Here is a 27529-nt window from a genome sequence, read left to right on the forward strand (position 1 = left end):
TTTAAAATTCATTAAAAGACATTTTCCCCATAGGCAGTTTCTTCCTTTCTACTGATGTTACCTGCCAAGGAAGATTGAGTTTATTTACTATATTCTGTGTGATCTGCTGTAAGAAGGCAAGATGCTTCTAATCAATCTGCTTTTAAGGTATCTAAAAAACTATGAAAACTAAGGGAACTAAATAATTGTAAAGCTAATTCATGTTTAACTCATCTCCAAAGCAATTTCTGCATCAGAGGCCATATCTCTAGAGGTACAGAGGTACCCTTATAAAAATCTCACTTTTTGTACGTGGTTGGTCTGCCTAAGTATATGTAATCCACATATCCTGCAGTGTGTGGCATGCCTACCAATGAGGGGAGATGAGTGCAGTTCTTCCAACCTTCTGCATCTTTCACCTCTGTGCTTGCGATCTGTTTGGCATTGCCTAGGGTCATAGCTTTGTCCATCTGGCTCATAGATCTTCCAGAGGATCCCTAATGTGTTAGGCTCCCAAACTGTCTCTTTTGGTACCCTGACACCCTTACAGGGCAGCTTACATGACCCCAAGACTGACCTGAAATGTGAAAACGTCTTTGAAAGAAGATCTTTCTTTTTGCTTTCGCTGTATTATTTACTAAGTGGTATAGTGCAGGGATTTAATAGCCTGAAGGGTGGTATTCTGTAAGCTGCCTTGTGAATGAATTCTAGGAGGCAAATGATGGCTTTTATCTGGAGCTGTATCTTCTGGGCACGACTTCACATTTCCTTTGACAAAGAAACCCTAATTCTAGTCTTTGTCTTGCTAACATAGCAAACTAGCTCCTAGTGCTACATTCACCAGCCTTTATGCAGTCACTGTTGTTTAAGAGTCCTCTCTCTGCTGTGCTGGAAACTATGGTGAATATTGCATAGTACTACAGGCTGGTTAAAATATTTTAAAATGTTTTTAATATGTTAGTGTTAAATTTGTAGAGTCGTCTGAACTCCTCCTCCCACCCCCTCTCCATCCAGACACTGAATCCCCAATGATTTAAGAAGGGAGTTGGTCAAACCCTGTCTAGATGCTGGTTAGTGATCTCATATTTTGACTGTTTCTCCTGACGAATGGTACTCATCCATCACAATTTTTCTTCACTGAAAAGCAGCAGGATGGGAAAAAACACTGCTTTGGCCATTTAAATACTTATTTTCCAGACTGCGATTACAAAGGCTTTTTGAAGAATCTGAATCAAGATTGTTTCAATTATGATTAACAATTCATACCATACTACATTTTAACCTGAATGCCCTTCAGATTGGATTTGACGTGCCACGGCAATTGTAATCACTTTATGATGTGTGTATCAAACAAATAAAAACTGAAAATAGAAATAAATGCTTCGTGGTTCCTGGCAGGGAAGAGCTACTCTTGTGAAAAGAATGAGATCATTATTCATTTTTTTTCTTCCATAAAACTTCATGTTGGTTTGTGAAGCTTTAGGTTAGTGTGTTCTTCAGCCTTGTCACATTTATAAAGAATATTTAAACCAAAGTTCTGCAGTGTAGCTGTGATGAATGATTCTCCTGGGAATGATGAAGACATGGTTCAGCTGTGCTGTCAGGTCAGGTGGTGTGCTGGACACTTTCTCAAAGTCTGTGTGCAGTTTTGAGGACTTGGTGGTTGTGGTCTTCTCCTCCTTCCTGCTCCAGAGAGGAAAGTTCTCAGTGCTTCTGTTCTCTCTGGTCTTGCTTGAGAGCAGAGAGGGAGAAGTTCTGTCAAGCACAGGTAGCGTAATCTTCGCCTACATTTTCTCACTTGGTTGTCATTGCCACTTTGGCATAAAAAGCAGTGATAGAAGACTTGACTGTGCCCTTGGCTTCTGACCGCATCCTGCCTCTTCCTCCTTGGCACCCAAACAAAGGGAAGCATTTGATATAAAGATGTTTGATGGGAATCTCTGTCTTGTGACTGCTGCTCAGATAAGGCACAGGCAGTGAAAACACTTTACCCACAAAAGGAAGTCATAAATTTTGTGATCCTTTGGTTCCTGTTTGGAGAACAGTGTTTCAGACCCTGTGTTAGTTTCTCCAGAGAAACAGATGAAAGTGGTGCCAAGCCTGTGAAGAATTCCAGGAGATAGACACTGAAAGCAGTCATTTTGTAACTGTTGCAGGGGAGCATGTTTGTCTCCTATAGAAATCTTAAGGGTAAGCTACGACAAGTCACAAAGGTGGTCCCTTTATCCAAATAGATTTGCACATTGTACAGTAGATTTCATAATAGCCTGTCAATATTTGATGAACTTCTTTTACCCACTAAGAGTTAGGGGGGAAGGTATCATCTTCAAAATGCTGAAGAAAGCAGAGAACTTGGCTTTGTTCAAGTCAAATGGTCATAACTTTTTTTCTGCATAGATCATTAGGGCCCCGCTGTGACACTGGAAATACTTGGTACACTAGTACATGATCCCTTTCGATGCAATTTGAAATATAACAAAGAGTTTGTCTGGAAACAACGTTGCTATGCTTATAGGCATTGAATTCTCTGAAAGGCTGCTGGTAACTCTTTATTCTGTCTGTGGAGTGCATCAGCTGAGACATAAAATGACTACTCGCATTAAAATATTTCTGGGCATATGTTCTATCAGATTTCATTTTTAACATGTTACTGAATGTTTTGTTTACTGTCATTGTGCTTAAATACTTCTATTTCTCCATAAGTGCTTGGAGTTCCTCCAATCATTAGCCTTTGGTTGGGTGTGTGGATGATACATTCATGAGTGTTCTATTACCAACACAGTGCCATCATAATCACCTGGATTTAATCTTGCTCACCACTTTCCAAATAATATTCTCATTTTCTGTGGTTTGCAAGTCTCTCATAATGCAATTATCTGGATTGAAACATATGAGTGATTGACTCAGAGTGTTTATTTAAAGTTTTGGTGAAACACTTTGTTTTTGAGAAACAGCTGAGACATAAATATCTTGTTTTTCCTTCTTTATTGTTTCTTAAAACTGGTTCAAAATAAACTTGATTTCCCATTGTTTAGAGCTGAACTTTGAGATTTAGCAGCAGAAGGGTTGCTCTGATACCAGTAATTTGCCTTACACTATTTTTGTGAAACTTCACCCAAATTTGGTCATTTTGTAAGTGTGAAAACTCGCCATCTATGCATTGCCTAGCAAAGGCCATGCGTGGGCTAGTGTGCAGATCAGACAGGCTCTGTGTGCGCTGAGCTGCCTTGAGTCTGAGGACAAAGCACAACTCTCTCTGTGTTTGCTCCACCTGCTGTCAGGTGTTGGTGCCAGGAGTGGTGAGCTGAAGATGAGGAAAGGCAGAGGAAGAGGAGAGCTTGGTCGAGGTGGGAGTTCACCCAGGTGAACTCAATGAGAGCCATGAGCTGAGGGAAAATGTGTCGGAGATGTGTTGTAATGTTAGGTAATGTTAGTGTGCACTCTTTTCCTGCCTTTTGTTTGCCTCTGCCTCAAGTGGGTGCAGGTCACAGATGGCTTTTTGGAGATGGGCTGGCATGTGGAGGGAGTCAGGTCTCCATCCAAAGGGTGCTGTTGCAGCAAGCGAGGCAGTCAGTGGCAGAGCTGGCAGGAGGTAGCCTCCAGTCAGGTGTTTACTGCAAGTCCCCAAAACTGGCTTCTTCACTGCTACCTATAGGTGGTTGGAACTCCCAAAACCCAAGAGCAGTAGGAGTCCAGTGGAGCACCTGCACATGTCACGTGGAGGCAACAGCAAAGAGGGCAGAGATTTACAGCCGAAAACTGCAGGCACTTCTTCGCTCTTTAACCATATTTGGCCTCAGTTCTGTGTAGAATGGGAATAATGCTGTCTAGTCTCATAAGAAGAATGAGACTTTAATTAAAAATGTTAACAAAGCCATTCTTACTGTAGAGCCAGCCCTATGGATAGGCCCAAAAGAAAGTGAGCGTCTTGCATTCAGGCCAGGAGATAGATGAAGGTGCATTAGAGTACTACTACCCACTGACTGTCAGAGTTAAAATAAATACTGTTTGACTGCCTATATGCTGGCTGGGGAAGAAGGCTGTATAGAACGGTAGATGAGGTCATGTAGTTGAGGTTGGTATCACCATATCTGCTCACGACACTGATGAAGACAGGTACTGTGGACATGAGAATACACTGACCGTGTCATTACAGTGTAATAAATGATGAGGAGTCTGGTGTGTCTGTTCCCCTGAAAGTCATGGATACATGCCTTGAAAAACCTAGAGACAGTATTTTAATTTGAGATTAACCTAGAATTTTATTTAGTCAGTGCTGAATCTGTCTTAAGGAGGAGAATAATTATCTGCTCCTTCAACACACTATTGAGAAGGTATAAGCACTCTCAAGACCACAATCACATATTCTAGTACTTAGATGAATATAGCAGTCAAGGAAGGTAATAAGAACATCCTAATTTGTCTTATCTTTTCTCATAACCATGACTTAGCTGCCTAATTCTGTAAGCTACCATTTGAGATAAATGTAACTGCATTATACTTCTCCCTATTTTTGCTAGGTCTTCTGGAAGCTTCCTAATACCAGGTGGAAGGGGACAGATAGCCCTTCAGCAAAAAGAATAGGGCTTTTAGGCATTACTTGGGTGCCAGGTCTTCATTCTTTCCTCTTGCTTGAATTTCTAGACCTCTTTCCACCCTTCTCTCCCTTTTTTTGGTTAGTTTGGTTTGGTTTTTTTACCTGATCTAGTTGATTTTCTCGGTATTTTTCACTGGTAACTCCTATGTCCTGCTGCTTTGGGGCTGGAGTCTCACTGCTCCCCCTGCTAGTAGTGCTGTTTTCCCTGTTCCCTGAAGAGGGACATCTGAGGTATGTCAAACTGCAAAACAAGATAGAAACTGAAACATATTACGGATGTTAAGAAACCAATTCCCAGAAGAGGAGGAGCAAGGAAAGGTGTCTGTTTACCTTTTGCGTTTCAGGTCAGGCACACTTGGTTGCTCTCTGTAGGTGGTCCCATAGTGAATATGGTGTCTTTTCATCTCTATAATTTGTTAGTCACTTCTCATGTGGCTATACATAGTATAGGGGATTTTATATGTGATTCTTCTTTGCCAATGCAAATATATTTTAATTTTTAGGAGGTTTTTTCCTATAATTTGTGCTTTTAATGCAGTTCCGAATACATGGAGTTCCTAAAACACCAAGAAGTTTCTGTATATTTTCAGCCACTTGCCAGTGAGTTGAGAGCTGTTGTCAGGCTCCAGCCCTCAAAGCTGATGATTTATTAATAATGCAGCTGTGGTTCCAGCACTGTCACCGAGGATGGGTAAACACTCCTCCTCTGCAGAGGGACAAGACGGCTTACTTTTCACCTCTGCAGTTATGTAAGGTGTCCTCAGCAATTTGTGTGTTTAAGTCGACCCTTGCCTTTTCCTTTTGTTGGTCAAGTGATTGGCCAAGAAAGTGTGAAATCCCCAAGGGGTAAAAGTCCCAGCAAGCCCCTGCTGGACTGGGAGCCTCAGTGCCTTGTTGGGTGCACACACAGGTGCAGGGTGGCCTGGCCAGGGTGAAAGTGTTCCCCACAAGGAGCAGATGAGGGGCTTGCTGATGGCAGGTCAGGTCACCCCTGTAGCAGTTCATGGCTGCTGAGCATCCAGCTCAAGAGCTAGGGCCTATGACACACCAGTGGCCAAGGTGGTTGCTTGCTCACAGTACAATAGGTCTGCCTTTCTCCATAGCACACCAGTGGGGTCCCGTGGTACATATGGGACTTGCTACATCATGCTGCTGACCTTTTCCGTATGGAGGGACTCTTCAAAATAATGGGCCTTTTCCAAATCACTTTTGATTCACTGCAACTCTCAATTTAGGTGTATTTTCAAGGCTCATTTGGGCAGATGACTCGCTGTAGAAAATTAATATGGTCAGTTTTCACAAAATCACCAAGGCTAGAAAAGACCTTTAAGATCAAGTCCAGCCTATGACCAACACCACCACATCAGCTAGACCATCACACTAAGTACCACATCCAGCCTTTCCTTGAACACATCCAGGGATGGTGCCTCCACGAGTTCCCTGGGCAGTCACCCTCTCTGTGAGGAAGTGCTTCCTAATATCCAACCTAAACCTCCCCTGGCACAGCTTCAGGCTGTGCCCTCTTGTCCTGTCGCTAGTTGCCTGGGAGAAGAGCCCAGCCCCACCTGACTACAACCTCCCTTCAGGTAGTTGAAGAGAGTGATAAGGTCCCCCCTGTGCCTTCTGCAGGCTAAACAACCCCAGCTTCCTCAGCCTATCCCTGTAAGACTTTCCCTCTAGTCCTTTCACCAGCCTTGTTGCTCTCCTCTGGACCTGCTCCAGCACCTCAATATCCTTCTTAAAGTGAGGGGCCCAGAACTGGACACAGTACTCGAGGTGAGGCCTCACCAGTACCAGTACCAGTACAGTGTACAGTACCAGTGCTGTGTACAGGGGAAGAATTACATCCCTTTCCTGCTGGCCACACTATTCCTGATACAAGCCAGGATGCCATTGGCCTTCCAGGCCACCTGGGCACACTGCTGGCTCATGTTCAACCAGTTGTCAACCAGTACTCCCAGGTTCCACTCTGCCAGGCACTTTCCTCCCATCTAATTCTCATCCAGTCAACCATGTCTCCTTTTTGATGCCATATAACTGATTTTATAGCTTTTTCTGAGGCACACTGTGTTGTTGAGGGAACTGGTGTCTGTGTACCAGCCCCTTGCCTGGTTCTTGCTGGGCTGCTCACTTGTCGTGGCTTGGGCCCAACACGACAACAAAGGAACAGCCCCATGGCTGCTCACTCAGTTCCCCCACACACACACAAACTCTGGGATGAGGAGGACAAAGCTCATGGGTTCAGACAAAAGACAAGGAGGGTTCTTCACCGATTAAGGTCCTGGGCAAACCAGACTCAACTTGGGGAAAAAATAGTAATTTAATTTCACACTAATCAGACACACGCAGGACACAGACAACACACAGAGCAGGGCTTGCATATGTTACCCCACCCCTCCCTTCTTCCCGGGCCCAAATCACTTTGTTCCTGGTTTCTCTCCCTCCTTCCCCCCAGCGGCACAGGGGGACAGGGGATGGGGTTTAGAGTCAGTTCACAGGCTGGTGGTTCCTGCTGCTCCTTCCTCCTCAGGAAGAAGGATTCCTTACAGTCCTGCCCTGCTTCCCCATGGGGTCCCTCCCATGGGAAAGAGTCCTCCAGGAACCTCTCCTTCCTGAGTCCTTCCCACAAGGTCCGGAGCAGCTCCAGCCTGGGCTTCCCACAGAGTCACGGGCTCCTTCGGGAACAGCCACCTCCCCTGGCGCCGGGGTCTTCCAAAGCTGCGCAATCAGGGTCCACAGGCAGCAAATCCACTGACCACAAAATCCACTGGCCAAGTTCACCCCTCCTGGCGCCTTCAGGGAATGTTCCACCACGTTCCTCCACGAGTGCAGGGGGACAGCTGCCATCTCGCCATGGGTTGCAGGGAAACTTCTGCTTGGGCACCTTCTTCCCCTTCTTCTTTCTTTTACAGGCCACCAAGAGAGAAGTAAGGTGTCTCAGGGCTTGACTGTCAGTTCTGCAGTTATCTTTGCCTACTTTTTCACTTCAAAGTGGTGTTTTCAAACTTTATGAAATTTAATGTTAGTCCTGTTCACACGAGCAAGCTTGCATTAATATCAGCATACATTTGCCTGAAGGCTTTTATGAGAAGATTATAAAGGGGGTGAGGAAAGACTTATGTCAGGAAGAGGTGCCATGCCATGCCCATAATCTTTGTTAGTCTCTACTGTTGTTCTGCTACACTGCTGTTGCCTTTTCTCTTTCCAGCTGACCTGCAGCCAACTTACCTTTCCTTACTAGTATTGCTTCTGGAATGTGTGGAGGTTTTTTTTCTGCTCTTGAGATATTGAGAAAAATTGAAGAAAAATTGCTTCCTTCCAAGCTCTTATCTTCTGCTTTTACAGTTCAGTTAAGTTAAACTCAATGGTCCAGTATGTCATTTATCAGCAAAAAAATCCATGTCACCTTAAGTTACTTGTGGTCCCACCTGCAATTGCACCTGCAATGAAAACACTCACTCTTGTGATGAGTGGCTGTGTTAAAGCTGCCCAGCCATCTGTTAACTGTGTGTAATGCTTTGTTGTGATAGTCCATAAAGGTTTTAGACATTTTTTCTATAATGCAGGAATCTGCAAATACGTTGACTTCTCTCAACAGGCAGAGCTGGAGAGCTTAAATCCCCGCTCTGCTACTGCAGTGCGTCTTGAGTCGCATGGCAAGCTGCAACTAGTCCTTCAACAGGGGGAGCTGCATGTTTGTTAGAGCCCTGCACAAGGCGTCTTTGCATCCTGTGAAGGATCTCACCACCCATGTAATAGCAGATATTTGAGGGATTTTGGCTAAATGAGGTCGTGCTTCCCTCTGCTTGCTTTGTTTGTTCCGTAGGGGTGTTCCCTTGTGGTACGCATTGGCTGCCTCTTGTTCTCTGGAAATTGCCTGTATGCATTAGAGTTAAGATTTGTTTCTAGGGTTGTCCACAGGTGCTTGTGATGTACTGATTGATGCTGGTAGCCAAACATGATACTAATGTAAAAATAACTGGTTTAGATTTTGAGTGCCAGTGAGGGGGAAAAATGGAAACAACGAAGAAAAAAAAAGAAGCTAGGTAATTGAGGGAGAAATAATCTTTATTTCCCTCTTATTTTAAAATTATTTTCAAGGCAGTAAACACAAATAAAATAAATTTATATTCAGCTGTTGTTTCTTTGCCTGAATTTTCTTAGTCTTATTTGTAAGTGTAATCTCAAAGATATTTGTCAAATTACTTACAATTTCATAAGCATCTTTTTTTTTGGTGGCTGCAATATCTGCTTGAGTTTTTCCGAGCAATTTAATATTGAGTACACTTCCCTTGATAGTGCAAGGCAAATTATTAAACCATTCTCTATAGCCATCCTTCTCAACATTCATTTGGAAGAGCATCTTGAGAGATTCAGAGCTCTTTGTGCATTGCAAATGTGCTCTTCAGTTGAACATTTTGTCTTTTTCCATTTAAGTAAATATCTCCTATTAAGTCTTTAGTGTTAAGACTCTGAGATCATTCAGATATTCCATCTTTTTGTAAGATTTCAATTTTTCTTCAGTATTTTTCTATTGTTTCTGTCAGTTACAAGGTGGTTCTTGTTTTCTAACTCTAAATAAAATGATCGTTTTTACCAGCTTTTAGTTTCTTACAAATAATAGGAAACACTAGAAGAGTAGCTATTGGGTTTTCTTACCTTGTTGGAGACTGCGTTGAGCTGAAGTCACCTGAGAATTTTTTGCCTTCTTTTCCTTTTCTACTTTAAAGTAGGAAAATGAATTTGCCTTCTTTTTCTTGGAATGGAAGTGTGTAGGTGCATATAAATATGTATGCACACTCACTAACTTTGGTGGGCGGACTTGCAAGGTGACTTTAGAAATACAGACTTAATTTCTCAGCAAAGTTCCTAAGTTGTTTTTGTTGGTGGTTTGGTTTTTTTGAGTTTTGTTTTTTTTCCAGGAAAACATATCCAACAGCTGAAGTATTTCAAGCATAATGTAAGAGATGCTTGAGGTTTTTTTGAAATACATTTTTTCCTTGAAGTCTTTGTGCTGGTAAGGTGTATGGCAATGACTGGAGTTTGAGGCTTTTGAACTCTCCATCTATCGAAAGCTTAATATTTCTTTTACTTAGTACACTTTGATACTTTTGAAATTATTTTTCTTTTTCTCAAGTGTTTCAGGTATGTCTCATTTTCAAGATAAGGGATCTTACTCTGATCTCTGTTTCTTTGTATAAAATGTGATATGATTCTACTTAGGCTAAAGGAATCATGTTTTCATGGGCATGCATATTTGCAAGTCAACTTGGAATTATGCAAGATTCAAAAAAGTCTGAAGGTTTTTTTTTTTATACCTCAAGGACAAAATAAAATGCTAAGTTACATTTTAAAAAATCTGACTAGTCATTCTTGAGGCTTAACTAAATCCCCTAAGTCCTTGCACATATGCTTAACTCTGTAGGCATGTGTTGTCCTACAGATTGTGTGAGATGGTACCTAGATTGTGAGAGATCCTACATATTCAAAGCAAGTGCAAAGGGAATACTTTAGTGGAGGCATGGTGTCTGTTTTTTTACTTTCTGAGAGAATGTAGGAAGCTGATCGAGCTGCATGGGAAAACTGAATTCCCACATTGTTAATACTAGATGGAAAATACTTTTTAACTCAGATTCCAAACTGGAGTCTAGTGTTTTTTCTTAGGTGTTAGAAGTGGTGGTGGTGACTGAGCTGTCATGTACTAAAATACCTAGGGAAATGCATAAATAGAAGTCCTGTAGAGCAAGAGGAATCATCCCTCTTTGTGTATGAATACACAGTGTTTTCTTTAGATTATTTTTTTCCCTTTTTGGTATTTGAAAAATAACTTTTGAACTGGATGTTTTGGGGTGGTAGTGTTAGTGTGGCTGTCTGTGGACAAGAGCAGAAGCTTAAGTATCTCAAAATACCCTGCCCTTCTATTGACTGGGTCTATTTTTAGCACTAGGGAGCCCGGGATTATTGGAATTGAGAAGTTCCTGATTTATGCAACGGTGAAATTGTTAAATTGATTGGGTGAGGCCACACACATTCCCAATGAGAATTTGCTGAGGGGCTGCCGAGGGGGAATCCCAAAGGAGAAGAAACAGTTTCGGCTCTTGTCAGAAACTCTCCCAGAGGAATATTTATGGCTTAGGTACCTCCACGGCTGCTGACGCTGCTGTCTCTGTGGCTATTCTTGCTGTGTGCTGCCAGTGCCCCAGGCAGTGGCCTGTGCTAGCTTCTGCTCTGCCAAGGTTTGGACAGTATGTAATATCATCAGGTATCTAATGTCAGTATCAAGCAGGTGATGTCTAGCTAACCAGAGTGCCCACAGTTGCAAGTGCATTAGTTTATTAAAATGTGACTTGATCTTTACAAGCATATGCATGTTTGCTGAAGCTGCCTGAGACAGAAATGTGCAATTTTTTTTTCAGAGTGTCCAGCTGAAAACCAGAAAATCTTTTTGCTCTTTTAGAACCAGTGCTCAGATACCTTCTAAAACCATTTGTGTCTTGGAAGTTAAATATAATTTTTTTCCCATAAGGCTGCATATTTAATCCTGAGAGATCATACAGTTTCATCTGCATTTTTTTTAGTTTTAGCATGTTTTCTTAAGGAATCATATTTTGCATAATTGCTCTATCCATATTTTTACCAGCATCATCTCTGCACCCTAATAACTTCTTAACACCCTGGCCAGTTTCAAGCAAAGCTGATAGAAACAGACATCTCAAAGAATGTTGCAAAGCTCTTGCTAGTTGTGAAAAAATCATTGTCTGGGTAGAATAGAGAGACCCAAATTACTGCCCCATTAAGGAAAAGGCTAGACCATGCACTGAACCGGTCCCGAGCGCGTGCACGTTTTGGCTGGCCCTTCAGGACATGCATGGCTTTGAACAAGTTATATTTATCATGTGAGTTGTTTTCTGGTGTATAATTAGGAGAGGTGGGAGGGTGTTCTGGGGGAAAAGGAAGGATGGAGATGGGGAACAGGAGGAAGCTGGGAGTTTAGGGAGAGCAGAGGTGGGGGGGGGGGGGGTGGAGCTGGAAGCACCCTGAGGAGCAAGGTTAGAAAAAGAGGCAGACATCTGCAAGGATGCAGGCCTCCCTGTTTCTGCTTCTTATCAGATAGCCTGTCTTTTAAAGGTAATGGGGTGTCCCATGCCAGATGTTAGGCTATGCTGTGAGGTGAGGGAGGCATGCTCTGTTGCTTCCCACTTACAGTATCAATACATTGCCTCTATTAACTTTGAATTTCTATGTTCAGCTTCAAGCTGGACTTTTTCCGTTTCAGCTATTTAAGGAAAATACAAATAATTTGATTGGTTTGATGATGGATAACACTGCTGCTTTGATAGGATGGCAGGTGGCTATGGCTGCTGCCTTCCCATTTAGCTGGTGTGGTTTAAAAAAACTAATATATGTCCCTCAGGGTTCAACGCTGAGACAGGCAGGCTAACAGAAGGTCATGTGACAACATGGGATGGTGATATTCCTCCTATAAGAGCAGCCTTCAAGGACAAGGAGGTTGTCCAAAGGTGCAGCCCAGCTCCTCACAGCTGTGCATGGTGGGAGGATACGAGGCATCTATCATAAGCCAAAACTAGACAGATTCAGACTGAATGTAAGGAGTACATCAGATTGCTCAGAGGGGTTGTGGAGTCTCCACCCATGAAGGTTTCCAATAACCCAGCTGGAGCAACTGGTCTGGCCCCTGGGCTGACCCTGCTCTGGGCGGGTTGAACTGAGGACTTCTTGAGGTCCCTTCCAAACTGAATTAGTTTCCTTTGCAAAAAAAAACCAAACCCACCACGTTGTGTGGCAGAAAAGTGTCTTATAGCAGTTTTCGATTGACTGTATAGATTTGGGCTGTTAAATTTACTAGTGGGAGTTTTAGGATAAGCATCCTAAGAATATGTATTGACCCCCACTCAAGTGAAGTCCTTGCAGATGCATTTTGTCTTTTGGCTTAAGAGATCAAAGAAACATTGTCTTGTTTTGTTGTAGTTTGTTGGGGTTTTTTTAATTCAAACTTCTTATTTTTAAGTAAAAGTAAAAGAAAGTAAAATCTAACTCATTATTATGCATAAGCAATTCCCAACCTGGGCCTGGGTGAATTATTATAATTGTTGTTATTATTAGAGTAATAGTAAAATACTGAAAAAAAGCTGTGGATTTATCAAATATTCAAGACAGAGATGTGAACATACAACTTGTAGACCGGAAACGGGTTCTTAGTATTTTAATATGCAAAGTTGCAGGGTGTTACTTTGGCACTTGCCTCATTTTGCTTATTTTGAAGTTATAAATCTTAGCACGTGCTTAGCTCTATAGTATGCTCCAATCTGTGGGCTGTCTTGTGCCATTGATTTTAGGCAAACTACCTAATGTTCTTAGTAGGGAAGACTATTGATTGGGGTAAAAAAAAAAAAAAAAGAAAGGTCAGTGATGTGACATGGCTTGTTAAGGCTTGTGGTTTTCATATTAAGCCAGCTGGGTAGCACCTTCCAAGACCTTTGCCCCTGCAGAAGCAGAGCCTCCTCGTTGCTGTGCCTGGGTGATGGCACTGGACTCCTTTGAGTTCCCAGCTCCTTGGTGCACCCTTTTCTTCTCACACTTCTTTACTGGAATGAAGCCTTTGACACAAGCCCAGCACAAGCCACAGAGCAACCCATATGTGAGACTAAGTTAAAAGTGACGTGAAGCAATTATTTTCTCTGCTGCCTGCCTCACCCTGCTGACAGAGTTTGTGCTGCTATGCACTGGGTTGGGACTGACTGTCTGTGGAGCAACTCTGAGCAGCTAGGGTTTTAAGAGCTGGGATGAAGCAAGCCTTGCTCCAAAGGCTTGGTACTGATGCATCTCAGAAGTAAAAGCATTCCATTTTGACTCTGTATTCTTAATGAGGTCTTGCTAGCATAGTAATTTTTTGCAAGTCAACTCTTAATGTAGATGTTAACCAAATTAACGTGTCAAATACTGTTCCATGCAATATCTAGTTGCCTGTTCTGCTGTTTGGCTGATATGTGCTGTCATCTCCATGGGGCTTCATGTTTGACTTTTTTTTTAATAAAAAAAATCCATTTGACTGAGATGATGCTACAAGTTTGAATTTTTGGTCTTGCAGTGATGTGTAGTTGGCAATCAGCCTTGTTTCTTTCTGAAACTGGTATCATCAGGACTTAAAAGGGACATGGAGCATTTGTTTAAAAAAGGAACAAAAACTTGCTTGTAGCAGTTTTCTGGTGACCACTGTAGGTTTGTTTCCAAAAAGTGAAAGCTGGTCTCAGAATTATTTAATTTTGGTAGCTAGGGCTGGATTAATCTGCTCATTTTTCAGTGCTCATTCCACTGTGGTTTATTTTGGGTCATTTAATTTCAACAAGGCTTGATCTGTTTACAGCACTTTCTATAGTAGCATGATGGGGCCACACAGCTCTTTTAAAGTACATTCATTGCTAACCAGGAGCGCAAAAAAACTAGTAAATGAGGCACAGACATTAATAAGTTTGGAGGGGACAGTACATTTTTGTATGGGTGGATTATTTTGGAAAGTTTTCTGAAATAACCAATCTTTTGTGCACTGTGGGTTGATTTGCAGAACTTGAAGTGATGTTATATAGTAGCTGTGTGCTTTCAGAGGTAGTAGTGGAGAGCTGGCTGAAGGCCCTTCTCCAGGCTTAAGGTAATTCAAAAGCCACTGGGCTTAAGCGTTGCTCTTAATCCTTATTTGAGGAGCACTTTTGTTTCCAAAGGTAGATATTTCTATCAGGTTTGATAGAAATAGTTTGATCAAATGGTTTGAGTTGATTTTGCTGTGTTAATTTTCAGATTTGTTGTATGAACCATTCGTACACAGAATAGATTAAGTAGATCTCAGGTCAGGATGTCTTAATCAGTTGGCCTCATCAGCCAACACAAAAGCATATGCTCGTTGCCTGCATTGAACATGCTTCAGTTTAACCTTACGAAGGAGATGACCTTGTTCCCCATGAATGGAAGAGCCAGCCTTCTTCTGTGTCCATCAGATCACGACCATTTGTGTTTCTGCTCATGCCAGATGACAGAGTAACATTCCTTCTGTGTACTTCATTAAACCACACACCATTAGTCCTCCCACACCAAAAGTCAAAAGGAAGGCACAATGTCCTGAAAAGGGCTGCATCTACACTAGCGCATTTGAAACAGCACCAGGAAGTGCCTCTGAGTGCTGGGAACTTTTCTTAAATTTTCAGCTTTCTTTAACTCTTCCGGGCTCCACCGTTTAGGATATTCCCAAGCAGCAGCCAGGCACGTTTCAGGAAGGGGCTGTTCTCAATAGTTTAATAATGCGGAAATAGCTGTTTGCATTCCCGTAGGCCTTGGTGCAGGAGAACCTTCCTGGACATGTTTAACTTACTCCTGTGTAGGTGGTCATTACATCCTTCCCGCAGATTAGAGGCAGAATCAGCAGTGTTTTGGTGTCTGAGTAAAAAGTGTAACATTAACACTGCTGTTCTGGGAGATTAGAAGCATATGGAAGGTTTTGTAGTGGCATGTGTGTGCATATGCATACACAATCAGTCTACATGTCTACCATGTGATGTTCTTGCATAGGGATCTTAATATTTTCTTGGCTGTAAGAGGATATTCCTGTTTGGCTACGAACTGTAAAGCTCTTATACCAGTGAATGGAAAGTTTAAAAAGCACTTTTCAAAAAGTCTCAGTTTGGAAACTTACCTTCTACAAGTTGAGTGTGTCAAATGCAGATTGACTACTAATGCTTTAGGTCCACAGGTCACAGCTTTTAAAATTTTGTGACTTGTTTGTGAGCTGTGTCATCGAGGAGCTTCTGATCTCAACAGTCCTGCCCTGCACCTGCACAACCCACTGGAGCACCATACGGTTTCCCTTTCCAGGAGAAAACATATCAGCACATCTTACACTGCTCTACCTACCTTTTGTCAGCATGCTCTGCTTGTAGAGGTGTGCTCCAACTCCATTCCTCCAACACAAGCCACCTCAGGAGCAACTGTCCACCCATCTTTTTACTGACTCCTCTTGTCTCTTAACTGTCTAAAAACTCCTGCTTTCAAGCTGATCAGGAGCTCTCGTTTTACTGTGTACCTTCAGATTTAGCTCCATGCACAGTGGCTAAATTTAGGCTGCAAAAGTACCAACTTGACTTCTTTTATACTTGAATGGAAATAGTGGAAAGTTGTGCTGATGTAGTAAAAACAGGAGGCCAGAAGGCAGTGAACTGTAACAAGGGTGAACATGCAAGAGAACATGAGCAGAAAGTGCCCACTTCAGAACCTTACTGCCATGAACACAGAGTCATTCTTTTAATGTGCTTAAAAGCTGCATTTCTTTTGAAGAAAGTTTAAATCTCTTAACTATAATGTAATTTACAAAAACATTTATGTTATTGTAATGCCAGCTACTCTAGCCAAGGTACTGTTAGAGGCAGTTCAGGCAGACTAGGTAATACTCAGAGTATTATTTCTATAGCACTAATCTGTACTTAACAATGAAAATGCTGTTTCAAAGCCTTCCTCTTTTTTTCTCATGACCAGTAGCCTTAATGATCAATCAGAGCTAGTGGGCTGAGGCAGAGCTCAAAGCCATCAGCTCCTCCCAGCTTGCTACATAGTTCCCAGGAAACACCCTGTATTTCATTAGGTTTTGCTTAATTTGTGGTGTAATATTTTGCTCAGAGGCATTAAACGATCATCAAAAGCAGCAGACCAATTGGTGTTACTTCTTTCACCAGGGTCGTTGTACAAGGGAGAACTGCAAGTACCTTCACCCACCAACACATTTAAAAACTCAACTGGAAATCAATGGCAGGAACAACTTAATCCAACAAAAAACTGCAGCAGCAATGCTTGCCCAGCAAATGCAGTTCATGTTTCCAGGGACACCACTACAGCCAGTGGTAAGTATATTTCTCTGATGGTGTTATTGGTAAGTAGAGTTGAAGTAGAAGACTATATTGGTCTGCAAAAGTTCTCTATATGAGTATCAGTAAAAATAGTCCCCATCTGTTGACTAAAGGAATTGCTGAGATGCTCAAGATGTGTTCATTTATATTTACATTTGAAGATATAACAGAGTGTTGCTGTATTGGTATTTTTTTTTATCCCACACTAATTTGCCTTTTTATTTCTCTCTGTTGGGTTTTTTTTCCTTCAAGCAGTTCACATCAGGTTTAGCCCAGATTTGCAAGGTTTTACATGTAGTCTTTCTGGACATGAAAATGTGAAGAATAATAATAATAATAATAATAATAATAATAATAATAATAATAATAATAATAATAATAATAATAATAATAATAATAATAATAATAATTTGCTAGTAAGCTATTTGAGTAGGAATGCAAAGTTTCTCAGGAGTCTATGGGTTTGACATAGACTTTAATCTCAGTACCAGGAACAAAGGTTAGTGTCATTCTGGGTTGCATTTTCTTGCTCTCTTGAAGTGTGTAGTGTCCCAGAATAAGACAGAATTGCTCGTGCATGCACTTTACAAACTCAGCATTTTATCTGAGGCATGTGGTGCCTAGGGACACTTCAAATCTAGAAAGGGACATAAAACTAGAGTCTTGCAGGCACGAGCAGTGTCCTTGGATATACATGAAAATGATCAATCGCTCTGAGCTGCCTTTGCGGTTGAGCTGCCCTCATAATACCAGACTTCCAAAGCATGGCTAGGCAAGTAATCTGATTTAAATTTTTCACACATGGCTGCTAATGATGTTTTCTTAATCTGAACACATGGTGTAAAGGCACTGGAGTGGGATTTCCTTCTCTAACTTGAGGCATCTTGAGTGTTGGCATCAACTTAACCCTGGGCTTCCGATGTCCGTGTATAGTTTGTCAGAAGAAACAGGCGCTTCTAATTCCAATTTGCTTGGCTTGTTTTAGGTGTCTGCATTTGGATTAGATTATTTGGGTTTTTAAAGTTCCTTTGTTTTACCATGGGCTATCACAGGACCCAGGTGTAAGCATGTCAGAGGAAGTAATTTGTATTTGGTCACAGGAAGTTCATCCAAGATGCCTTTTTGAAAGTGTGCTTTTACACTTGAAACATCTGCTGTAAGGTGGGAGTTATGAACAAAAATTGGGTGTCAGGAGTCCTTGAATTTCTGGTACATGTTCATCAAAATGTATCTCAGTATATTGGCATCATATGTTTGGTATTTCCTGATTTTTTTACTGCTTGAGTTTCACAAAAGTTTTCATGAAGTAATACATTTCACCTCTTGATATTATGAAAAAAAAAAGTAAGTGCTGAAATTATACTTTTTTATTCTCATCCATTTCATCATTTGAACTTTACAGTTTCATTGACGTAATGCCTTCTGTACTGATTGCTGTAATAAAAAAGATGGGTTTTATTTCTCTGTCCTCCAAAAATTGCCAGATTAAGATGACTCAGCCTTGACTACATGGATAAAAAGTGAAAGAAAATTCCACAGAAGTCATTTGACATGTGGATTTATTATCAAAATTACAGCTCATAAAAAGCAGTTCTTTATATTTTACATAGCATGTATTGTTCGAACATAGTTGAACTGTTGTTTCATATAAATGTTCGTTATTGTGCTCTAAAGAATTTAGCTTGTGCTTGGCATATCAACCATGCTGTTTGATATGAAGCAGTTTTGATCTCTGATAAAAACAGAGCGTTACTCACTTTTAACTCTCTGGGGCAGGTAGATGCCATTTCCGGACAGCTGGGTATCCTGGCTAATCTGCTCTTCAAAGCATCTTTTTGGTACTAACTCACATTCATTTATATTTTAGTGATTGGTTCCAAAGGAAAAAAAAAACACAAAACAATACAAAACCACAACAAACCTAAACACAAAAAACAAGCAGCTAGAAATAAACCTTCTAGCTCCTATGTTTTCTCTTGTCTATTTTCTATTTACTGTGCATGGCTGGTTTCCCTTCTCCAACAGCAGGCCACCTTGAGACGAAACATGCTCCTCCTTTATTAGGTGTTTTTAAGTTCTGCTATTGTTAATTTCTAGCTGCTGGTTTATTTAGGAACATAATTTTTGACAAAGCCAGTCTGAGATTGGTCCTGTTTTCCTGCATAGTTTTTCCTCATTCATAATCATAGCTCTCCAGGGTAAACGTCAGCTCTGCAGAACTAAAGCACTTTCAAGGTCTGACCATGGTGATGTTTTGCCTCCACCCCACCCATGGTGCTGGTGGTAACAAACCCACCATTCTGCCTGGGTAGTGCTGCATTTAAGCATCACACAAATGCTCTTTCTTCTGGTCATGATTTCACTGACTCACTCTAGGAAGGAATGAAATAGATTTTTAGACCTGTATCATTCCTTCCAATCAAATTTTTTTTGTAAGATGAACTCTAGCTAAGCCTGAATAATCCCTTTCTAAATATTGTGTCCAGCTGAGATTATAATATTTATTCTGCTTGCCACTGGTGACAGCTGAGCACACAAACATTTGCAAAGGTGAGGTTTTTCATTATGTGAGCCATAGTAGCACATATAATTGCAGGAGGTGGCAAAATACAGCATGCCAACAGATGGAAGTTACATGCCATGTTCATTATAAATACTCTTATTAGAAATATGGCTTTAATACAGTTAATAATACTTCACCCATGAAGTCTGGTACTTTGAAAAATAGCCTGTTTCCCATGGAAAAATAAAGTTATTGAGAAAAAGCAATAATGTCTCTATTATTTCTACTTTTGGATACATAAAGAAGCCTGCAAAATAAGCTGGACCTCCATAGAGATTTGGGTTCAAAGTATGACTCCTTTTGCATTGGCAGCCTCTTTTCCAAGATGAGAGCTATAAAGTGCATTTCTTAGTATGCCGCTGGAATGTGTTATGTGATTAAAACAAGAGAGTATGCTGTATGTTTTGCCAGCTGTTTGACATTTTTTGATTAAGAAAAATCAATCAGTGCCACAAAGAACTCACAAAAGACAACTAATAAGCTCTTGATGGAAGGGGTTGGGTTTATTTTAAATCTTGGTCTGTGTTTTCGTTTTGCAGCCCACATTTCCAGTGGGTCCCACAATAGGAACGAACACAGCTATTAGCTTTGCTCCTTACCTAACGCCAGTAACACCAGGAGTTGGCTTAGTCCCGACTGAGATCCTACCCACACCACCCGTCATTGTTCCTGGAAGTCCACCGGTTTCAGTCCCTGGTTCAACTGCTACCCAGAAACTCCTCAGGACTGATAAGCTGGAGGTACTGTAGACACTGCCGTGACTAGAATTACAATCCTGTCTTAGGCTCTATGAAGGATCCTGGAGGGAAAATCTCTGTTGTTTTAGATACCATGCTTAACTTTAGTTACTACAAAAAAAAAAAAAACACCCAAAAACATTGTAACCAGGCAGGATTTCTACCGTTGCAGTCAGTGGTAGTTAAGCACTGTTATTTTTAAGGTAGTTAACTCAAGTTTAATACACAGAAATCAATATGAATCTTCATCTTTCATGAAGTTTATCTCCTCCAAAATACCTCAAGTGTGCATGCCTGTTAAGGTATGCCTTGATGAAGTATCTGACAAGCACGTTTTTATTGCAGTATTAATTCTGTCCCCGTTTTTATGCATTGATATTATGGAAATTTTATAGCCTTACGGATCAATATTAGGGGAATGGTATAGCACTTCAGCCTCGAGCTACAAATGGAGATGTGGAATGTTACCAACCCTGCAGCAGGCTGAAGGGGCAAGCCCCCAGCTATGTGCAGAGCCTCCCATGGCTGGGCTTGGGGCAATCTGTGATCCAAGCACACAGGAAGACCAAATGGCTCTTTCCAGAAATGAATGTCCTTTCCCAAACATCTACATGCTAGTGTCTAGAGCACGTTTCTTCTTGGGAAAATTAGTGTGTTCATTCTGCCCTGTTTTGAAAATTATTTTTAAGGAGGCTCTGCGTTTTGTTCGTGGACTCTGTAAAAAATGCAGTGTCTGATGCATGTCTTCCCTGGGTCTCAGCAAGAGGAGCTCCTTCCCTACCGATGGAGCTGCAAGAATAGGAAGTGTAGTCAGAAAGGGACTGAATATTTTGGGATTCCCAGTTAGTTTTGTAAGGGCAGTTACTTCCCTAAGTACCCTTCCTCGCTGTTTTGTAGGCAGGAGAAAGGAAAGGCACACTTCTGTTGAATGTCAAGTTCATTTAGGTCTGTCTTTTTGGGGGTGCAGGGCTCTCCCTGCCCTTCCGCGTGGCGCCGAGCTCCTCCCCTGCAAACACGTGTTGTTTTGCACGTAGGTGTGCAGGGAGTTCCAGCGGGGAAACTGTGCGCGTGGAGAGACTGATTGCCGCTTTGCGCACCCAGCAGACAGCACAATGATTGACACAAACGACAACACCGTAACCGTGTGTATGGATTACATAAAAGGTCGTTGCATGAGGGAGAAATGCAAGTATTTTCACCCTCCTGCACATTTGCAGGCCAAAATCAAAGCGGCGCAACACCAAGCCAACCAGGCTGCGGTGGCAGCCCAGGCAGCTGCGGCAGCTGCGACTGTGATGGTAAGTGCTGGCATATATGGCTGCCTTTTTTTTTTTGGACAGAAGCTCTTTGATGCCTATTTTGCTTCAATATAATGTTGTTTGCTTATAGTTTATTTTCTCTTTTGCCTCTTTTTTTAATTTATTTTTATTTTCTTGGTAAAATACAAAACTTTATGAAATTACTACTGTCGCTTGATGGGAGGAAGCACTTTTTTTTCTTTATGCCCTTATTTTAATGCTGTGTTTCTATCCAAGATAGTGAAGCAAATGACACTCTATACCACTTCTGTTCTCTGCCTTAATTATATGCTGAATTGGCATTTCATATTTCCAAACAGAAACAAAATTGATGAGCTTTAACATCCCCGGGAAAACTGGGGGCACATATGCTGTTTTAGCTCTTAGATGACAGATATACATGTGGAAATCTGGAAGAAAAGCAAAAAGAGCTTTTGCCTTGGAGATCAGTAGTAGAAAAGAAGCATGTACTAAGATTCAGTTCACCCCACCTTAGATGCCAGACAGTTAGGTATCTGAGCCTAGCCTAGCCACCTTGGTCTCACTTCATAGATGTTGGGGGAAAATCAGCAAGTTCATCTGATCTACCATTAGTCCCTGTCTGAGAATGGGAAAGAGCTGCCCTTTGTAGGTACAACACCTGTCCCCGCTGACTAAAAATCGTTGACTATATCTTGTTCAACTTTGATTAGATAAATCTCACATCTAGAGACTTTTCTTGCTTTTCCCATTGTCATGGGCAAGCTGCTTTAGTTACGGCATTTAAAACTAGTAAACTAAATGGGAATCATTAAGGAAGAGCATAGTAGCTACAGGCAGAAGAGATTGAAGGCTTTCTATTTTCAGATATTCTAAGCTCATGCTTAAAACTGTTCAAACAAGTCAGCCCATCCATTTATCAGTATTTGATTTCTCTTATGGTTGTTACCAGGAAAGTTGATAACTTTAAATAGAATGGTATTGATAAAGTTACATAAATCGAGGATGCAGGATCTGACTAGGGAGACCAAACTGCTGGCAGCAAATCAAAGAATCATTGTCCTCGTTGCTGGCATTGGACGAATAATTAAGCAGATGTGGTTTGTGGACTTGTGGGCAGTGCATACAATAGTTATAGACAATGCAGTTATTCTCTGGGTAAAAAGCCTACCAGAAACACAATACAGTACAGTATATAATGACCCCAAGCTATTGTATTCAGCAAATTAGCAAAGACCGGACTTTTTGAGGGACAAAGTGTAAGACATGCAAGAAAGCAAACCTCCAAACAGAAGAACATTTCTTAAGTTTTTAGTATTCTTTCTCTTAATATATCCCCAGTCTCTTTCAGATTGGATGATTTTTAGTTAAACTTCCCTGTGCTTGCAGAAATTTAATACTATCTGGAAATTAAAGGAGATCTGTTTTTTTTAAAAAACAACTCTAATTAGCTTCTATTGTGCAATATTTCTTGTCCATTTTGATAATGTAAAATTTCTAGGCAGTTTAGTAAAGAAGAAAGGAGAGAGAGGAGAGGATACTTTTTTTTTTTTTTTTGTGCTTTGTTAATGGTTGGATATATATCCTCTGATTTTAAATAAGCTATAATTGGAGTTGCATTAGCCTCAAAGCAAGATGAAGCATCTTTGGAAACAGAACTGAAGTGTTAGCATTCTAATGTCACAGGAGAAGAAGGCAGGAACCTGTAATTCAGAGTTACTTTTTACAGAAAGGATCCAGAGGGTGCTTGTATAGGTGAGCATTGTGGGTAGGTTTGGAGCACTGTAGGCAAAGCTCATAAGACCACTGAAGGTCAGTTAATTCTGCATTCTGGGACCTTCAGAAAATGCTCTGTCTGCATTTCTGTACATTGAAGTTTAGGAGTTTTTACTCAGACATCTTAGTTGACCTCATCATTGGAAGTAAAAAGGGGAAAGACACTGCAAAAGGGGCTATAGACAATGTACAGCTTAAATGTTAGAAGACAGTGTCATCTATCATTCTACTCAGGGAGCTCCAAATATTCATGTGGTGCATCAGAGAGCTTAAAAAGTCACTGAAGGATGTACAGCCTAAATGGAAATGTGAACTTATAGCTGGTGTTGGAAAGAATCTTGGGGGATTGCCTAGTACAATCCCCCTGCTCAAGCAGAGTGTGCTAGAGCTGATTGCCCAGGACATGCCTAGTTGGCTTTTGAAAGTCTCCAAGGGTGGAGACTCCACAACTTCTATTGATAACCTGCTCCATGGTTAAATCATGCTTACAGAAAAAAAAAAAAAAAAATTGAAAAAAAAAAAAAATGGACTGTCCTTATGTACCTATGTTTCCATTGCCTCTTGTCTTGTCACTGGGCACTGTGGAGAAGACCCTGGCTCCATCTTTACTACCCTGTCAGGTATTTATATTCACTGATGAGATCCCCCTCCATCTTCTCTTCTTCAGGCTGAACAATCCTAGATCTCTTAGTCTTTTTTCGTATGAGAGGTGCTCCTGTCCCTTAATCACATTTGGGGCCCTTTGTAAGACTATTTTCTAGTATGTCTGTGTCTTTCTTGTACTGGGGTGCCTAGACCTGGACATAGTTCTCCACGAGTGGCTTCATCACTGCCAAATAGAAGGGAAGGATCACCTCCATCGGCCTGCTGGTGATGCAGCCCAGGATGCTGTTGGCTGCCTTTGCTGTGAGGGTGCCTTGCTGGCTTATATTCAACTTGGTGTCCACCAGGACCTTGAGGGCCTTTTCTTCCAAGCCTCGGTGGCGCCCAGCATGTAATAATGTCTTGGATTGTTCCTCCCCAGGTGCAGGGCTTGGTATTTCTCTTTCTTGAACTTAGTGATGTTACTCTGTGCCCATTTCTCCAGCCTTTCCAGATCCCTCTGAATAACAGCACATCTATCTTGTGCATCAACCACTCTTCTGAGTTTACACCACTAGTGACTGCTGGCCTCCAGCTGGACTTTGTGTTGCTGATCACAACCATTTGAGCCTGACAGTTGTGCCAGTTTTCAGTCCACCTCACCGTTTCCCATGTAGCCCATACTAAATACATTTGTCTATACAGATGAAATGGGAGACAGTTTTGAAAACCTTTCTGTAGTCAAGAGAAACAACATCCCTTGCTCTCCCCTCACCCACCAAACCAGTCTCACTGTAGAAGGCTGTCAGGTTGGTTAAGCACAGTTTCTCCTTCATAAATCTATGTTGACTACTCCGTACTGCACCTTTTTGGCTTTCATGTGTTTGGAGATGGTTTTCAGGAGAATTTGCTTGATTGCTTTCCCAAGGACTGAGGTGAGGTTGACCAACGTGTCATTCCTCAGACCTTCCTTCCTGCCCTTTGTGAAGACAGGAGTGTTATTCACTTTCTTGCAGGCTTCAGGAACTTTCCACAGTTGCAGGGAGCTTTCAAAGATAATGAAGAGCAGCCTTGCAGTGACGTTATCCAGCTCCCTCAGCACCCATTGGTGCATCCTGTCAGGTTCTATGGGTTTATGTAAATCCAGTGTGTTTGAATGTTCCCTAGCCTCACTCTCCTCCTCCAAGGGTAAATCTTCTTCACTTCAGACTTTTCCACTGGCCTGATGACTAGTCATACCAGTAAAGACTGAGGTGTAGAAGATGTTCAGTACCTCAGCCTTTTCCACGTCCTGTGTCACCAGGTCACCTGCCCTTGTCAGCAGCAGGCCCACATTTTCTCTAGTCTGCCTTTTTTAGCTGATATACGTGGAGAAGCCCTTCTTGTTGCCTTTTGCATCCCTTCACAGATTCAACTTCAAGGGGTCCTTGGCTCTCTTAACCCATCCCTGCGTTCTCAGGCTGTGTCCCTGTTCCTCCTGAGGCATCTGTCCCTGCTTCCACCTCCTGTGTGCTGTTCTTCTTGCATTTGAGTTTAGTCAGGAGCTCCTTGCATAGCTATGCAGGCCTCCACTGGATGTATCTTGCTGATATTCCAGGAGACATTATACCCTCCCAGCGTGACGTGTGGCAGAGAAATACTATGCCTCAATATGTTTGATCATTTTTTTTAATTACTTTTATTTCCTTTCTATAGCATTTTCCTCTCCAGTCCATAGCCATTGATTTTTTTTAGTTGTTAGTTATGTAAGAGAGCAATTGTTGAGCAGATTACCTGATGGAAAAGAAAGAGACAAAGGAGGTTTTATTCTCAGGACAAAATGAAAGAAAAAATGAAGGTGGAACAGAAAAATGGACAGTTGGTCTGAAAGCCTGAAAAGAGGGGGAGACTACAAGGAAATAAGGTTAATGAGCAGGTCTAGAAACAGATCAAGTTAAAGCCTCCAGGTTGGGAAAACTGTGAGACAGACCTTGATGTGGAAGATGAAGGGAAAGCCAAAAAGCAAAAAGCTTCAAAATAGAGAGGTGAGGTTAAGAAGATCATGGAGAAGCGGAGAGAGGCAATTATAAACACAGAGATAATAAGTTAACAGGTGAGATCAGATAAGATCTGCATTTGGATAATAAAGGTAGTTAATTGAAATGCTTTACTCTTAATGATGTTGATTTGAATTTGTGGACTTCATCATCACATAATGCAGAGTTCAGTTGTAGTGCTTCACCTCTGTGTAGACTTCCATCCATGGTGGATGCAGAGTGGATTGGAGGCTGTGCCCCGTGCAGACAGAGTGATGTACCCCATGTGAGGTACCACACGTCAGCTGCACAGCTTAGACACAAGAAGGCCCTCTGGATCCTCACTTTGCATCAGGTGTTTCTTGTTATGTCTTGAGTCTTGGACCCAGACAGATGAGCAGGTCCTGTAGATCAGGGTATGTAATCCAGAAGTGTGCTGAAGGAGAGATGGGGAGGGCTTTGGGAAGCCTTATGAAGTGTAGGTGCAACAGAGCCAGGAACAGGGCATAGCAAAGCAAGGGTTATCCTGTAAAATATCCTGTTGGCACTAGCTAATCTTGTGACTGTAAGCTGTTGGTAGGCATTTTGTGCCTTGTGCTTTTTTTTTTTTTCCCACTTTTATTCCCTATTTCCACATACTGATGTCAAGATAGGCATAATGTAGTCTGCATATCCTAAAAAGAGCTAAATGTCAGCCTGTGTTTAAAAAAAGAAAGTAAAAATTCTGATTTTGAGTTAAATCTTCCTTTCCTTTTTGAGGGTTTATAAGAATTATTTACACTATAATTTGAAAGTAATATTTAATGTGAAAACATTTTTTACAGAATGCCATTGTATCAGCCATAAGTTTGATCTTATTATGGAAGTATGCTTATATGTTTATGCCTATGTACTATGCCTAAATCTTTTCTTTTAAAAATTCATAATGCTGGACTAGTATCATAATTCATACATTAATGTTCACTTATGAACTGAGGGCAGTATTTTTACTCCCTGATCCTGAAGCTAGTACTGCAGGTTGCAGCAAAATTTAGAAATTATGTTTTAAATTCTGAAAGACTTTTTTCCCTCTCAATGTAATGTGGTAAGTTATGAGGAAAAAAAAATCTACAGAAATGACCCAGATGTAGGGGGGAAAAAAAAGGAATTAATGATAAGTTAGTGTAACTAGACATACTACTTATTCTGCTTTGTATTGGCAAAGGAAAACCTCTCTCATTTTGAACCCCAAATCTATTGAATGACTCACTTCTCATAACTAAAAACACCCTCACCTTGCAAGCACTGATGTTAATATAATTCGTAACGCATTACAACTTTCACTAGTGCTTTGTATCTGAAAACGTAGCCTTCCAAATTGGTTTTTCCGCTTTGAAATGTGACCTAACTAACTTATCAGGAATTCTTATAGGCATATCCTTACAACTTTCTGCATCTCTGTGATGTGTTTATATGATGCTTAATAGTGTCTGCAAGCTGCTGTTTTACTCAACTTTCCTGAATTTCAAACATCTATATTTTACTCTCTTATATGCTTTTAACTAAGGTATAGTAGATGCATTTTTGCTTCGGTACTAATTCAAAATGTAATATTCATTTCTTTAGAAGACATTTTTGTTGTTGTGCATGCCTAGTGTTTTGTATGTTGTATATTGCATTCAGAATATTTTTTTCCTTCTCACCTATCCACAAATGCAATGCCGTTCCCATGATGCACCTCTGCTTGCTGTTTACCTGTATGTTAATTCGCTTGAATCCCATTGGCCCACTGCCATCATGTGCTCGCTGCCTGTTATTAAAAGACTCAGTCGACTGCCAAAGCAATGAAGCGACCTCTCGAAGCAACTGTAGACCTGGTACTTTGACCTTTCACCTTTTGCTTTGCATGTAGCTTTTTTTTTTTGTTGTTGTTTTGGGTTTTGGCTTTTTGGTTGGTTGTTTTGTTTTGTTTTTTTCTCTCAGAGAAGCAACTAATGAAATTTGTATCGCTTTACTTTCGAACATCAACTGGAAATGATTTCACATACTCGTTAATTTACCAGAAAGTCTATTTATCCATCTCATTCTCATATGTAATAAACACAGATGATTTAGTTT

At 41.2% G+C, this 27529-nt stretch overlaps 1 protein-coding gene across 13 annotated transcripts in view; it reads left to right on the forward strand.

The window, feature by feature from the left end:
- The window catches only part of MBNL2 (muscleblind like splicing regulator 2), a 109915-nt gene that overhangs the window by 58294 nt on the left and 24092 nt on the right, over nucleotides 1–27529 (forward strand). For 7 of the 13 annotated variants that reach the window (XM_051608335.1, XM_051608330.1, XM_051608337.1 and 4 more), the window contains 4 exons: nucleotides 16312–16476; nucleotides 19585–19785; nucleotides 20817–21080; nucleotides 27235–27288. In XM_051608335.1, the coding sequence (XP_051464295.1) occupies nucleotides 16312–16476; nucleotides 19585–19785; nucleotides 20817–21080; nucleotides 27235–27288 (684 nt within the window). The remainder of the gene's footprint in view (nucleotides 1–16311; nucleotides 16477–19584; nucleotides 19786–20816; nucleotides 21081–27234; nucleotides 27289–27529) is intronic. The other 6 variants (XM_051608339.1, XM_051608338.1, XM_051608341.1 and 3 more) reach the window with 2 other exon arrangements.

This window comes from Apus apus, chromosome 1, assembly GCF_020740795.1.
Source record: "Apus apus isolate bApuApu2 chromosome 1, bApuApu2.pri.cur, whole genome shotgun sequence".
Taxonomy (NCBI): domain Eukaryota; kingdom Metazoa; phylum Chordata; class Aves; order Apodiformes; family Apodidae; genus Apus; species Apus apus.